Genomic DNA, 13,171 nt, shown 5'->3' with positions numbered 1-13,171 from the left:
TATGTTAGTCTGGGATGACAGAACCAGCTCTGCACTGCCGGGTTTGTGAAACAGTGATCAGGCCTTGCTGCCAGTTTCCCAGCCAGACTTTCTTATCAATTATCCCTGGGACAGAGATCACCTGTACAGAAAACATTAAACAGCCATAGAATAGTTTTGTCTAAGGTACCAAAAAAGACCCAAACCCTTGCATTCTTTTTGCTTCCTGAGTACAGAGATGGGTGATGACCTGATAATGATAACTGTAATTATTGGTAAGCCTGGGCAGTCCGTATCTGCAGCAGATCAACAGTTTGAATATTAACACTTCCACCTAGAAAGCATAACCAGCTCCTCTCATCATTGTGTGTGGGTGCTTAGTTACTCAGTCATGTCTGACTCTTAGTGACCCTATGGACTGCAGCTCACCAGGCTCATCTGTCCATGGGATTCTCCAGGCAAGAATACTGGAGTGGGTTGCCATGCCCTCCTCCAGGGTATCCAGGGATGGAACCCACATCTCCTTCATCTCCCAGCACTGGCAGGCAGATTCTTTATCACTGAGCTACCTGGGATAGTGAGGTTACGTAAAACCTTTGAAGGAATAGTTAGCAGAGGAAAATCTTCAAAAGTTAAACATAAATTATGTATCAGTATCATTTGGTGGGGGGTAAGTCATCACAAAAGCAAATACTTGGGACTTAAGGAAGTTTACTAGACACTGGTAAGTGGGCCACAAACATATCTAAGAGTTCAACAAAGGTAGCTGAGTTTTTTTTTACTAAATGTTTTCATTTTTCAAATCCTGCCCCCTCCATGCATCACTGACCTCCCCGATTCTCTGCAGATACGAGGCAGATCCAGCCATCCCCACCATGGTCCTACGATCAGTCCTACCAGTACCTGGGATCCATCGCCTCTCCCTCTGTCCACCCAGCCACACCCATCTCACCTGGGCGGGCCAGCGGTATGACGACCCTCTCAGCCGAGCTTTCCAGTCGACTTTCAAGTAAGATGCTTAAAAATACACTCTTTGAAGTCTGGCTGCCGTGGAAGTTTCTGGAGGCCAGACAAGATGCATGAAGCGGGGGCAGGGAGGGGCAGTCCTTTTTAACTGGACACAATGCTGTCTGTCTCTTAAGTCTCACACCCATGCACTGATTTTCCTTGACACTCAGAGGCAGAAACTGTGGATGTGGAGGTAGGAGTGACTTGGAAAAAGTGGATTCCTTGGGCCTTTTGGGGTGCTCACCTTTATTTGGCAAGCAAGGGTGGGAGCTGAAGGGTCAATAATAGAAAAGGCACAAGTAGTCAGCTTCTGAAGTTCAGATGGGATGATCCATGCTGTGGTGGCGAGCTCACACAGGTCACGTGAATGGCACGCTGGGCACACGTGCAACGGGACGCAGACCTACCCCAGTGGGACACTTCCAGCTACGAGCTGCTCACACCACGCCAGAGGAGCAGCCTGGAGAGCTCAGGTGTCGTGGCTGGCATGACTGTTGTTAATACGAGCTCATTAAATATTAGTCATTTAACCTATGGGACCTTTGGGCTTGGCACTCACCTTTGCTTGTGGGCAGGGAAACTGGAGTTACACAGAAAAATTCCTTTGTTGAAAGCAAAAAGAAGCAACTCCCTGTTTGGGGCTTTGAAATTGGAGATGGACCAAACTGTGAAAACACTTCAGAGAACTTCAGGTTTAGGCGGCCTGCGAACACACTCCCTGTGTCTTGAGGGTGGGGGGGAAGGGCGGCTGTTCTTGCTTTTTGAGTCCTGGGATCAGATTATATCAGATTAAGGGGGCAGACAAAGGGGCAAAGGCATCACGTCTGTCATTTTCAAGTGCTGTGAGATGTTGTGTTCTGTGGACAACTGTGATTACCTGAGGTTTCCACCAAATGCTTTAGCTTCTTCTCAAGAGCTGCACAGAATACCGCTCCAGTTCTCAACAGCAGCACTGCTGACACTTGGGGCCGGATAATTCTTCACTGTGGCGGGCAGCGCTGTGCAATGTCAGGCCTTCATCAGTGTCTCTGGCCTCTAGATGCCAGCAGTAACCCCCCGCCCCCAGTCATGACAGCCAAAAATGACCAGATGCTGCCAGATGTCCCGAGGGCTGACACCGTCCCCCGGTTGAGAACTGTCTTCACTTGTTCTTGGGCGTGATAGTGAAATAGGGAAGCCAGCTTACTTGCCCAGTTTCCACATTATTTTCGGCCACTGGTGCCAAGAATTTCATGGCACCTGCTGGGCCCAGGAGTTAAGGGACTGGTGCAGGAATCATGAAGTCCCCTGGCTTGCTGCTGCAGCAGCTCCGTTCCCTTGGGATTGGCTGTCTTTTATTGTTTCTTCTTCTTGGTGGCACTACTCTGCTGGCTATGGCCTACATCTGAAGCAATGACTGTTTTCCTTGGAAGTGTCCCTGCTGCGGGTCTTGTCCCTTGGAACGTATGTCACAAGTCTTCTGACTTGGTCAGCACCCAGGATCTCCAGCACCTTATCCCTTGGGGCCAGCTGTTCTGCTGACCAGTTCAGAGGGGAGGGGGATTTCTTTTCTTCTTTCTCTATAGGAATGAGTTAACATGCGCCCTCCCCTGTCCTGTCTCACGGTTATACTTCTGAATAGCCTGGACTTCAATTAGCCAGGGAGCCGTGGAAGGGCGTTTTACTGCCCCAGGGTGTGAAGGAGATAAAAGCCAGGTCCCATTTCGGCACTCAAGCCTAACCCTGCGCTGTCCTGGAGGGTGGACCCAGGAGAATTCCAGGGGAGCTTTCACCAGTGCAGCAGAGAAAAGCATGATGGGAGGCTGCTCTTCAACTTGGCACATCTCCCTTTGAGAAATGGAGCCCAGAGTCCAGGCCTGAAGAGTGTCACCTTCCGCCTGGAGGCAGGAGGGGCTTGGGATAGTTAAAAGAGGCTGCTTTTGCTTTTTTTTTAATGCCAAATCAAGTGTTATTCTTTTCTTTTTCTGTTCATTTGTCACTTTATTTTTTTAATTGAAGAATAACTGCTTTACCAAATTGTGTGGTTTTTCCGTCCTACATTAAGAATCAGCCATAGGTCTACCCATCAATGCTTTGAGAGCCTGTCACAGTTTGGAGCCCACTTTCCTTGAACCCTGCCCCCAGCTAGCTTGGAGCGCCCCAGCCTCACCTGAGCTTCCTTCTGCAGGAGGGACCTGCGTTCTGTGTCTTTCTTTGCTTTGCAGACAGACTCCACACCTTGTCTGAAAAGAGTTGTCATCTGGAGGTTTTTTTTCTTTTCTTTTCTTTTTAAATAATGTTTAGCTGCCAACCTGGGCGACAGACAGCAAGCATTAATCTGAGTCATGTGAAAGATCCTTTTAAGGCAGCCATTATCTGCTCAGGCTGTTTAATCCTTTGGGGGCAGTGGGAGGGGCCCGGCATAGGGCTGCTTTCATCCACGTCAAGCTGCAGAAGGAAGACTTTTAGCTGTCATGGCAAATATTTAGCCCCATCAGTGGGGCAACATTTCCAACTCAAATACCTATACCGCCTAATCCCCAGATACCCTCCTCCTGTAAAAGCTCCCTGTGAACGTCAGAGGTCCCCACTTCTGCCCACACTGCTCTTAAATAAGGGGGTGCCAGGCCAGCTGAAAGGACAAATGAGCTAAGGCTGGGGGCGCAGTGAACTGTCCATGACTGGTGGGGCTTGCTTGGGTAGGGGGTGTCAGGCTGGACATAAAAATGAGAACAAGTATTTGAATAGGTCATTTGAATCTGAGCCTAACTCATGGGCCGAGGTTGTTTCATCATCACAGTGTGTGTTGTAAAGGATAAACTGGCAAGTTGGATGGTCTGTCGTAGTGTGACACTGGTTCTCTGGGCAGAAGAAGAACCGCAAGCAGCATCTAAGAGCTTTCAGACATTCTGCCCACAAGTGAGAGAACTGTTTTCCCCTGACAGCTGAGACCGTAACATCATTCCATTACTTGTCCGTGACAAATCACGGGCTCACTCGGGATTCCGGTAACTTGCTGCCATCACCAGGTTACCACACAGTAGTTGGAACAGACTGGCGGAGCATGTCCAGACACCGTCGTGAAACAGGGTGACCTTTCATTCATTTTCCAGTGGATTCACCTTTTTGTCTCAGGGCAAATGAAGCAAGAGGAATCATGGGTGGAGTCATTTATTTGTGTCCGGAGTATTGCATCAGATGACAACAAATTGATTGTGTTTGCCTAATGCTTCTCCCTGACTATAGAAATCTAACTGGAAAAATGGAGTAAAGCTTCCTGTTAACTCTCAAGCATGTCACAGCTCTCTGTACGAACACAAACAAGTGACACAGGGCTTGCTCACAGATGGCCCCAGCGGGCAGGGACAAACCCTGTGGAATGGGGTGCGGCCTGGCTTCAGGATGAGTGAGAGAGTGTCCGTGGAAGGGCGGCCCGAGAGCCGCTGTCAGCTTACAGCCTTGTCCCTACCCACATGTCTGACTCGCTTTGAAAAGATTAACAGGACTGTTTGTTTGAAAGTCAGACTTCTGGTTTCCTCATTAGTGGAGAGATTTGCTGCAGACTTCGGTTGTTTCTATAAACTTTAATTACCTCTCTGATGAGGAGTATATCCCCTCATCACAGGCACCCCAAAGTTAGACAGTGCATGGGGGGGGGGGAGAGAGAGAGAGAGACAGAGAGAGAGAAACACTAGCTCTCCCTGCTGGAATAATAGGCTTGAAATATGAGGAAGTTGATCAACAGCCGAAGCCGTCCAAAAACAGATTAATCCACCCCAGTAGCTTTCCTTTCAGAGCAAGCTTTTGGCTCTGTCAGGCTTCTCTGTGGGCCTAAACACAAAAGGACCCAGGCCACATGCCATCTTGAGCCTGGAGTTATTTCGTATGTTGATTTGAGAACTTATAAATTTTAAAACATTCAGTTCCTGCGTCTGCTCTGCTTTGCTGATGCCTTTTGGGTTTGCTGACGTAAAGACTGCAGTCCTGGCCTGGTCATTTAATGAATAATTCTGAGGAACAGAAACTCCCCGAGGACACCATCCTACATCGACAGTAGGAATGTTGTCTCAGCGGAAGGGCACTTTTGCCCCCACTCTCACCCCTACCCCCAGGACATCTGGAAGGTCAGGACCTTGTTGGTTGTTACAGTGAGGGGAGTGAGGGCACTACCATCTGATGGGCATGACCCAAGGATGCTGCCAAACATGCTACCACGCACAGGACAGGCCCACACCACCCCATAAGGCTGGCCCCCAATGTCAGCAGTGCCACTGCTGGGAAACTGATCTATGGGATACAGGAAACCCGTCTTGGCACCCAAACCCCACCCCAAAATTTCCCAAGGGCAGCCTGTGATTAAGGGAAAGGCAGAAGGATGCAATGAAAGACTGCCAAAGCCCGTCTGTGAAAGGGTAAATGCATAATCCTAACAAAATGAGTTTTATAGACCAAGCTTTGCCATTGCTGGTAGAATGTCAACATGTATAAAAATGGAGTAGGTAAGTCAAGGCCCATTGGCCATTCCTGTTAACAAATAAATGGTGCATATTAGAGAAAAGCATGTGAAATCGAGGCTGTACTGTTTCTAAAAATGTAGAACTAGTCTGAAGGTAGATGTGAAGGAGAAAGAGATTGGTGGTTCATAGACATCCACTCCCAGCCACTACTCTGGCATGCGTTAGCTTCAATAATAGGAAACTGCCTATTTTTATCTATTGCAGGCCTATAGAAATGGCAGATTTCTAGGATTCAATCTAAATATTATGTATAACATATTAAAATGTTATTACATATTATGACAGTATCATATTATGTATACGTGCATGGTAAGTCTCTTCAGTTATATCCGACTCTTTGTGACCCTACAGACTGTAGCCCTGCCAGGCTCCTCTGTCCATGGGATTTTCCAGGCAAGAATACTGGAGTGGATTGCCAAGCCTTTCCCCAGGGGATCTTCCCGGCCCAGGGATCGAACCCATGTCTCATGTCTCCTGCACTGGCAGGCGGGTTCTTTACCACTAGCACCACCTGGGAAGCTCTCTGGGGGTTATATATATTTATATATATTCTATTAATATTAATCTATTAATGCATCTATTATATTAGTAGTTCGTCTAGTGTTATATTGTTGTGTCATATATTGTTATGACATTAATACTGACATATTAATATATTGATTATATAGAGAGGTGGCAAACTTTTTTTCTGCAAAGGGCCAGATAGTAAATACTTCAGACTTTCTGAGCCCTCCAGTCTGGCCCTCCAGTCTCTGCCATGACCATTCTGAAGTGGTGACTTAAAAAGTAGTCATAGTTAATACATAAAAGAACAAGCGAGGCTCCTTTCAATAAAACTTTATTTATGAACACTGAAATTTAAATTTCATATCATTTTCAAGTCAGGAAAAAGTCTTTTGATTTTTTTTCCCCCCGATCATTTAGAAAAGTAAAAAGTACACTCTTAGACTGGGGGCATACAAAAACTGGTAGCAGGTGAATCTGGCAGGTGGGTGTACCAACCTCAGTTATAGGAATATTTGTTTATATTAAGTCAGTTATATCTAATATGTTTATATTAAGCAAGTATAACTACATATTACATTATATTACAACCTTATTATATTGCATGAGATCACATATTACCTTGGAGAAGGAAATGACAGCCCACTCCAGTGTTCTTGCCTGGAGAATTCCATGGACGGAGGAGCCTGGAGGGCTGCAGTCCATGGGGTCACAAAGAGTAGGACACGACTGAGCGACTAACCCGCTCACTCATATATCATCATCTTCATTATACCCGCTCCCTGGACGGCAGCAGCATTATGGGAAATTCTCCTAGGCGCTGGTGGGGTGAGGGAAGGGGCGTGGCCTCCCTGAATCCTAATCTCACGATATTTCTTGCCCACCATGCAGCTGCGCCCGACCTGACGGCCTTCGGCGACCCGCGCCAGTTCCCGGCACTGCCCTCCATCTCCGACCCCCGCATGCACTACCCCGGCGCCTTCACCTACTCCCCAACGCCCGTCACATCAGGCATCGGCATCGGCATGTCAGCCATGGGCTCGGCCACGCGCTACCACACGTACCTGCCACCGCCTTACCCGGGCTCGTCGCAGGCGCAGGGTGGCCCGTTCCAGGCCAGCTCGCCATCCTACCACCTGTACTACGGCGCGTCGGCCGGCTCCTACCAGTTCTCCATGGTGAGCGGCGAGCGATCGCCGCCACGCATCCTGCCGCCCTGCACCAACGCGTCCACCGGCTCGGCGCTGCTCAACCCCAGCCTCCCGAACCAGAGCGACGTGGTGGAGGCCGAGGGCAGCCACAGCAACTCCCCCACCAACATGGCGCCCGCCGCGCGCCTTGAGGAGGCCGTGTGGCGGCCCTACTGAGTGAGGCTGTGCACGCGCACTCCGTGCCGCTGGACGTCGTCCCGGAAGCGCCCGTCGGGGGCCCAGCGTCGCGTTGTGGAGAAGCCCGTGAGGGCCCCACGGGGGCTGCTCGCCCCCTGCCAACTGCCTGCGGTCGCCATCTCTCGCTTCTGAAGTCCGTGCAGTTCGCCGCCGCTGTGGGCCCGTCTCAGATTTTTTTCTTCTAACCTGACGCAACTTGAGGGTGTCCGCTTCAGCGCCCTGTGGACACGTCGTTAAGGCAAACAGGAAGATTCCCAGAGGGAAACTGTGAATGCTTCTGATTTAGCAATGCTGTGAATAAAAGAAAGATTTTATAACCTTGACTTCACTTTTTAACCAAGTCGTTTATTCCAAAGAGTATGGAACTTGGGGTTTTCTTTGTGGGGGGAGGGCGGGGCGGGCAGAGATGCAACTCATTCTGTTTGGCATCTAATTCATATTTTTAATTTTCTTTTCCAGCACCTTATAAATTGCAAAATGTGTATTTGCATTTGGGGTGGTTTTTTTATTTTTATATATATATAAATTTGAGCTTTGCTTCTTTCTTGCTTTGACAAATGAAAGAAATATGATTCCTTTTTCTGTAAGTTTTATTTAACTTTTCTTTTGGACTTTTGGTGTAGTTGTTTTTTTGAGAAACAGCTGCAGCTTTGGGTCATTTTCAACTACTGTATTCCCACAAGGAATCCCTAGATATTTATGTATCTTGATGTTTAGACACTTACTTAATGTGTTGATACTTTTTTATTATTTAAATGTGCTTATATTAAGAAAAATATCAAGTACTACATTTTTTGTTTTTGATAGTAGCCAGAGTTAATTGTATCACATTGAAGAAGGTTGGGAAAAAAAGGATGGGTAATGTGATCACTTGGTTATCTAAATATTGTTTACATTAAACTCCCTTTAATGTTAATCAAAGGAGTCAGTAGCTAATGCAGCCATGTTTTTATTAGGCTTTTTAGATACTGAGGGTCACTCCAAAGATCTGAAGTATGGAATTTTCTGCTAAGCTCAACAAAGGGTCTCATACCTGACTCCCTCCCTTCAAATCTGGTTCCAGAGGGTTGGGGTAGATGCCAATGATTGCACCTCTGGAGAGGATTTATTTTCTGCCTGGGGGGTTTGCTCACTCCATGGCCTCTTAATGTTAGGCATGCTTTGTAACAGAATGAGTCCAAAGTAAGCTGTGTGGAGAAATGGTATCCACATGGAAACTGAATGAATGAATTTAGGGGTTCCTTAATTGCTCCATTCTGGGGTAGGAAGGAGGTCATCTGAACCCAGAGTTCAGATGTTCGTTCAGCTCCAAGGAGATATTCCTCTTTGATACTATACCTGTTGGTTGATGCAGAAGAAAGCTTGTGGCTGTCCCCCAAGGCTGGGAGTGGAAGGGACCGGATGCCTATGACAGCCAAGGTATCCAGGTCAGTTTTCATAGGGTGGGCCCAGAAGCAGGCCTGAACAAGCCAAACTCCCTCCACCTGCCTCAGTGAAGTCATGTGGGGAGGGTGTCATCCCACCCGTGCAGGACCCATCCCATGCTGCTCCTTCCCCACCCAGCTTTGTGTTGCTCTCATCAGGCTGAGACCCTACCCTGCAGGGTGTGTGCACTTTTGCTGGTGCATCAACATGACAGGAAAGATTCATGTCACTGCCCATGGCTACAATTCAAACATATCCAATGTCACTGTAAATTTTATGGCACTATTTTTATTGGAGGATTTGGTCACAAGGCAGTTGTTGTACAACTCATAAATACTAACTGCTGATTTTAACATATGTGTGCTCAAAATGATCTGGTGGTTATTTAATGTACCTCTTAAATTAGTTGAAATGATTTCAGGTCAACTCTGAAGAGTATTTGAAAGCAGGACTTCAGAACAGTGTTTGATTTTTTATTTTATAAATTTAAGGATTCAAATTAGAAAGATCTTTGGCTGCAGGCAGCAAAACAGCTGGTCTTATTTAAAACAACTTGTTTTTGAGTTTTCTTATATATATATATATGTATTGATTATTTGTTTTACACAGATGCAGTAGCACTTTGGTAAGAATTAAAGAGTAAAGCAGTTTGTGTTGTCAGATCGTTCTTATCTAGAAAAGAGCTAAAGCAGATCTTAGAGAAACTCAGAATATTCTATTTATTTTCATTTTAGACATAATTCTCCCTCCATAACTCATTTTCATGTTTTATTCTGTATTACATTTTTTGCAGCAAAATTACCCTTAAATGTCAGTAGATTTCAATTTTTTTAATATCTGAAAAGGACCATTAGCCCATTCACCCCAAATTGAACTTGTGTTCTTTTCAGCACATTGCCTTATCTGACCTGACAAAATGTTGATTAAAAAATGAAGGAAAAGTATATTTTTCAGTTCAGTTCTGGTACCTGAAGATATTCCAACTCAAAATCAACGTAATGCCCTACAAGGGAAATCATATAAATCTCTCACATTGAATCTTCACTTTCAAAGCCATGTGTGAGGAGAGCTTGTCACTTTGTTGTAGACCCAAGGGTTTGGCCATTCAGAGATTCACAGACCATTACCAGCATATATAGTATTTAATCTCTCCAGAAAGAAAAAGTTAAACCTTCGTTGTTTTAGAGATAAGCCTCATACTTAATGCATTTTCTGCCCCTGAGGAATTCCATTCTACTGCCTTCAGGTAAATTGAGGTGGTCCTTTCATCAAGTAGACCCTTAAGCCAATAAAGTAATAACTGGATGTATCTGGGAGCATTGGTCCAGAAGAAGAAAGATTAAATAAGCCATCTCTACTGCTTGTAAATGCCCTTATTTATAAGTTCAACATAGACACATATTTCTGTTCTTTTTGTTTTTCTCTCTAAAAATACTTACATTTTTCTTCCTCTCTGCCCCCACTAACACCTCCGTCTTTCTCTCTCCTTGTACCTCCTCTGTTCTCCAACTTTATATAAGGAAACAGCACGCACACCCGTCCCGACACCAAATGCAGGACTGGAGGAGCTGCCCTTTCCCTCTCTACATGAAAGAGCATAGTGAGTCAGCCTTTCTCCTGCCTGTGGGTTTCTTCCAGCAGAATGGAGAGCTTGCCAACATTTTGGATCTGCTTGCTGTCCGAGTGCAGCAATAGAAGCCTTCCTGGGCAAATTGCAATCAGTGAGTTAAGAGACAGACTTTCTGCTGCCTAGGGTTTCTGTGCAGATAAACAGAAATGCTCTGATTAGAAAGGAAATGAATGGTTTCACTCGAATGTCCTGCAATTTAGGATTGCCGATTTCTCTCTTGAAATACCTGTTTCCTTGGGACATTCCGTCCTGGTAATTTTTGATGTTTTTTTGTTTTCTGGGGGATGACATGTTTGGAGTCTTTTATACATGAGAACTCGGTTTAACAATGATTTCACAAAATATTTTTCACATCTGAACAAAATGATTTTTGTTTACCTGCAGTATACAATCTTTGGGGATTTTTTTTTTTTTTTGGTCTATTTCTTTCTTTGGGGTTTTACTCTCCCTTTAGCCAGATCAGTATTGATGCTGATCATTTGGCTTTTTTTTTCCTTCCAGAAGAGTTGCATCAACAAAGTTAATTGTATTTATGTATGTAAATAGATTTTAAGCTTTCATTATAAAATATTGTTAATACCTGTAATAATTTTTTTCCAATTTTTGTGTGTGTTTCTAAGGATATTTTCTTATGTTTGCTAAATACTGTAGACAAAAAAATGCTTCTTTCTTTGTTTATTTTAGACTTAAAAACGAGCTACTTTTTATTCACTTTTGTAAAGAGCTAATAGCATGGTTCCAATTTTTTTTTAAGAAGTTCATTTTCTGTTATGGGTAAATGAATGTGCAAAAAAAAAACCTTGGTTATTTGTGATATTCTGGATGTATAAAAATCAATGGAAAAAAAATAAACTTCCAAATTGAAATGACAGTATATAACACATCTGTTGAAAACGTCATGATGAGCAACGGTCACTGCCTGCCTAGGCCCCACCTTGTGTCTATTTGTGTAGCAGTTTCTGGATCTATTCACAAAGCATGCTGGAAATTGTGTGGTTTCTTTCTTCCTGGTACTGACCTATGAACACTTTCTGCAAGCAACCCGTCAATCTTGAATTTTAAACGAGATGCATTATGAGCAAACACCCCAGAAGCCCTTCTCCAAGGTGTTTCTAGGTAGCGCAGGAAAGCAGACACCCCATCATGCATGGTCCATTCACTGCATGAAATCTGACTGGCCATCCCCTCTGCCAGGCCGCTGGCCCAGCCTGTACAGGGCAGCCGGACTGCCGTTGCCTAGGAACCAATGGAGCCTTACTTTCTTTGCACCCCAGTTTATTGTGTAAATCCAATATTGTCATTGGCAAATGGCAAATAAACCATTTGGCAAGTATGCGTACCATATCACATTGGTTTCATCTTTCTCTGAGAAAGAGAGTGGGGAAGGGAAGGCCCCTTGCAAGTCTGGAAGCCAAGGTCTGTGCCTCCTCTCAGAGCGTCCTGCTCCTGAAGACACCATGGCCTTGGCACAGCCCAGGCTTCCAGGGCTGCTACTTTGGGTACCAAGGAACAGCGAAGCATGCAGAAATGCCTGTTCTGAAAAAGAAAGAAGATACAAGATGAAAGGGCATATGTTCAACCTGAGGCCAGGCACCCTTGCATGCCTGCGTGCTAAGTCATTTAAGTCGTGTCCCACTCTGTGTGACCCTGTGGACTGTAGCCCACCAGGCTCCTCTGTCCATGGGACTCTCCAGGCAAGGAGAGTGGAGTGGGTTGCCGTGCCCTCCTCCAGGGGATCTTCCCAACCCAGGGGTCGAACCCATGTCTCATGTCTCCAGCATTGGCAGGCAGGTTCTTTACCACTAGCGCCACCTGGGAAGCTTCCCAGGTACCCTTTCTGTAAATTACACAAGTCAGCCTTGATGACTGGGATGAGGAGTTGCTTATAAGGATTCCACTTACCACCACCCCTGTGCAAAAAGGCATATTAGGATTTCAGTCTCTAGACTGTTCTCCAAGGTGCCCCCTGGCCAAGAACTGGGCCAAAGTTCCTTTCCAGTTCTCGCCACTGCCGCCTCACCGTCTTACATGAATTGCAAGATGGCCACAAAGAATGTCAGGAACCAAAGCAATTGGGATCAAAAGAAATGACAGGTGTAAGAGGTAAACGGCTAATGAATAGGGGTGGGAAGTTGGTGGAAGAATCAGATTATATACATTCAGAAAGGGAGCCTAGAAAGTAGGGCCACCAGAATCTTGTACTCAGGAGTCAGACTGCCTGGGTTTGAGTTCCAATTCTTTCTCACACGGAACAAGTTAACATGGCCTAGTTTTTCTCACCCGTAAGATAGAGTTAATACTGCTTTAAGTTATGTAATTTAAATAAGTTAATACATATCAGATGCTTTCAAGAGTGCTTAGCACATAATACATGTTCAATAAATGTTAAATACACAAAGTGACATCACACATTATTAAACATGTGTGTACATGCTAAGTCACTTCAGCCGTGGCTGGCTTGCGACCCTATGCACTGTAGTCTACCAGGCTCCTCTGTCCATGGGATTCTCCAGGCAAGAATACTGGACTGGGTTGCCTTTCCCTTCTCCATTATTAAACATGTAAACCATATCAAATAAAACATTTAAATGTCTCCTACTTTGCCCAATCCATGCCTCGCTATTACTACTCACTGTTTTGTGTTCACTGTTCCAGACTTCTTTCTGTACCCATAATATACATGACATAATCTATACCTATGCAGAAAGGCATCAGATGATTAATATCATCTGATATTATGA

The 13,171-nt window shown here is 45.3% G+C and overlaps 1 protein-coding gene across 4 annotated transcripts in view; it reads left to right on the top strand.

Moving 5' to 3' along the window:
* Nucleotides 1–11,774, top strand: part of RUNX1 (RUNX family transcription factor 1) — a 263,724-nt gene extending 251,950 nt beyond the window's left edge. For 3 of the 4 annotated variants that reach the window (XM_070466948.1, XM_070466946.1, XM_070466945.1), the window contains 2 exons: nucleotides 827–988; nucleotides 6,879–11,774. In XM_070466948.1, the coding sequence (XP_070323049.1) occupies nucleotides 827–988; nucleotides 6,879–7,354 (638 nt within the window). In that variant the 3' untranslated portion in view covers nucleotides 7,355–11,774. The remainder of the gene's footprint in view (nucleotides 1–826; nucleotides 989–6,878) is intronic. The other variant, XM_070466947.1, reaches the window with a different exon arrangement.
* Nucleotides 11,775–13,171: the final 1,397 nt, after the last annotated feature.

This window comes from Odocoileus virginianus, chromosome 4 (assembly GCF_023699985.2).
Source record: "Odocoileus virginianus isolate 20LAN1187 ecotype Illinois chromosome 4, Ovbor_1.2, whole genome shotgun sequence".
NCBI lineage: Eukaryota > Metazoa > Chordata > Mammalia > Artiodactyla > Cervidae > Odocoileus > Odocoileus virginianus.
This window is presented reverse-complemented; position numbering and strand designations above follow the sequence as displayed.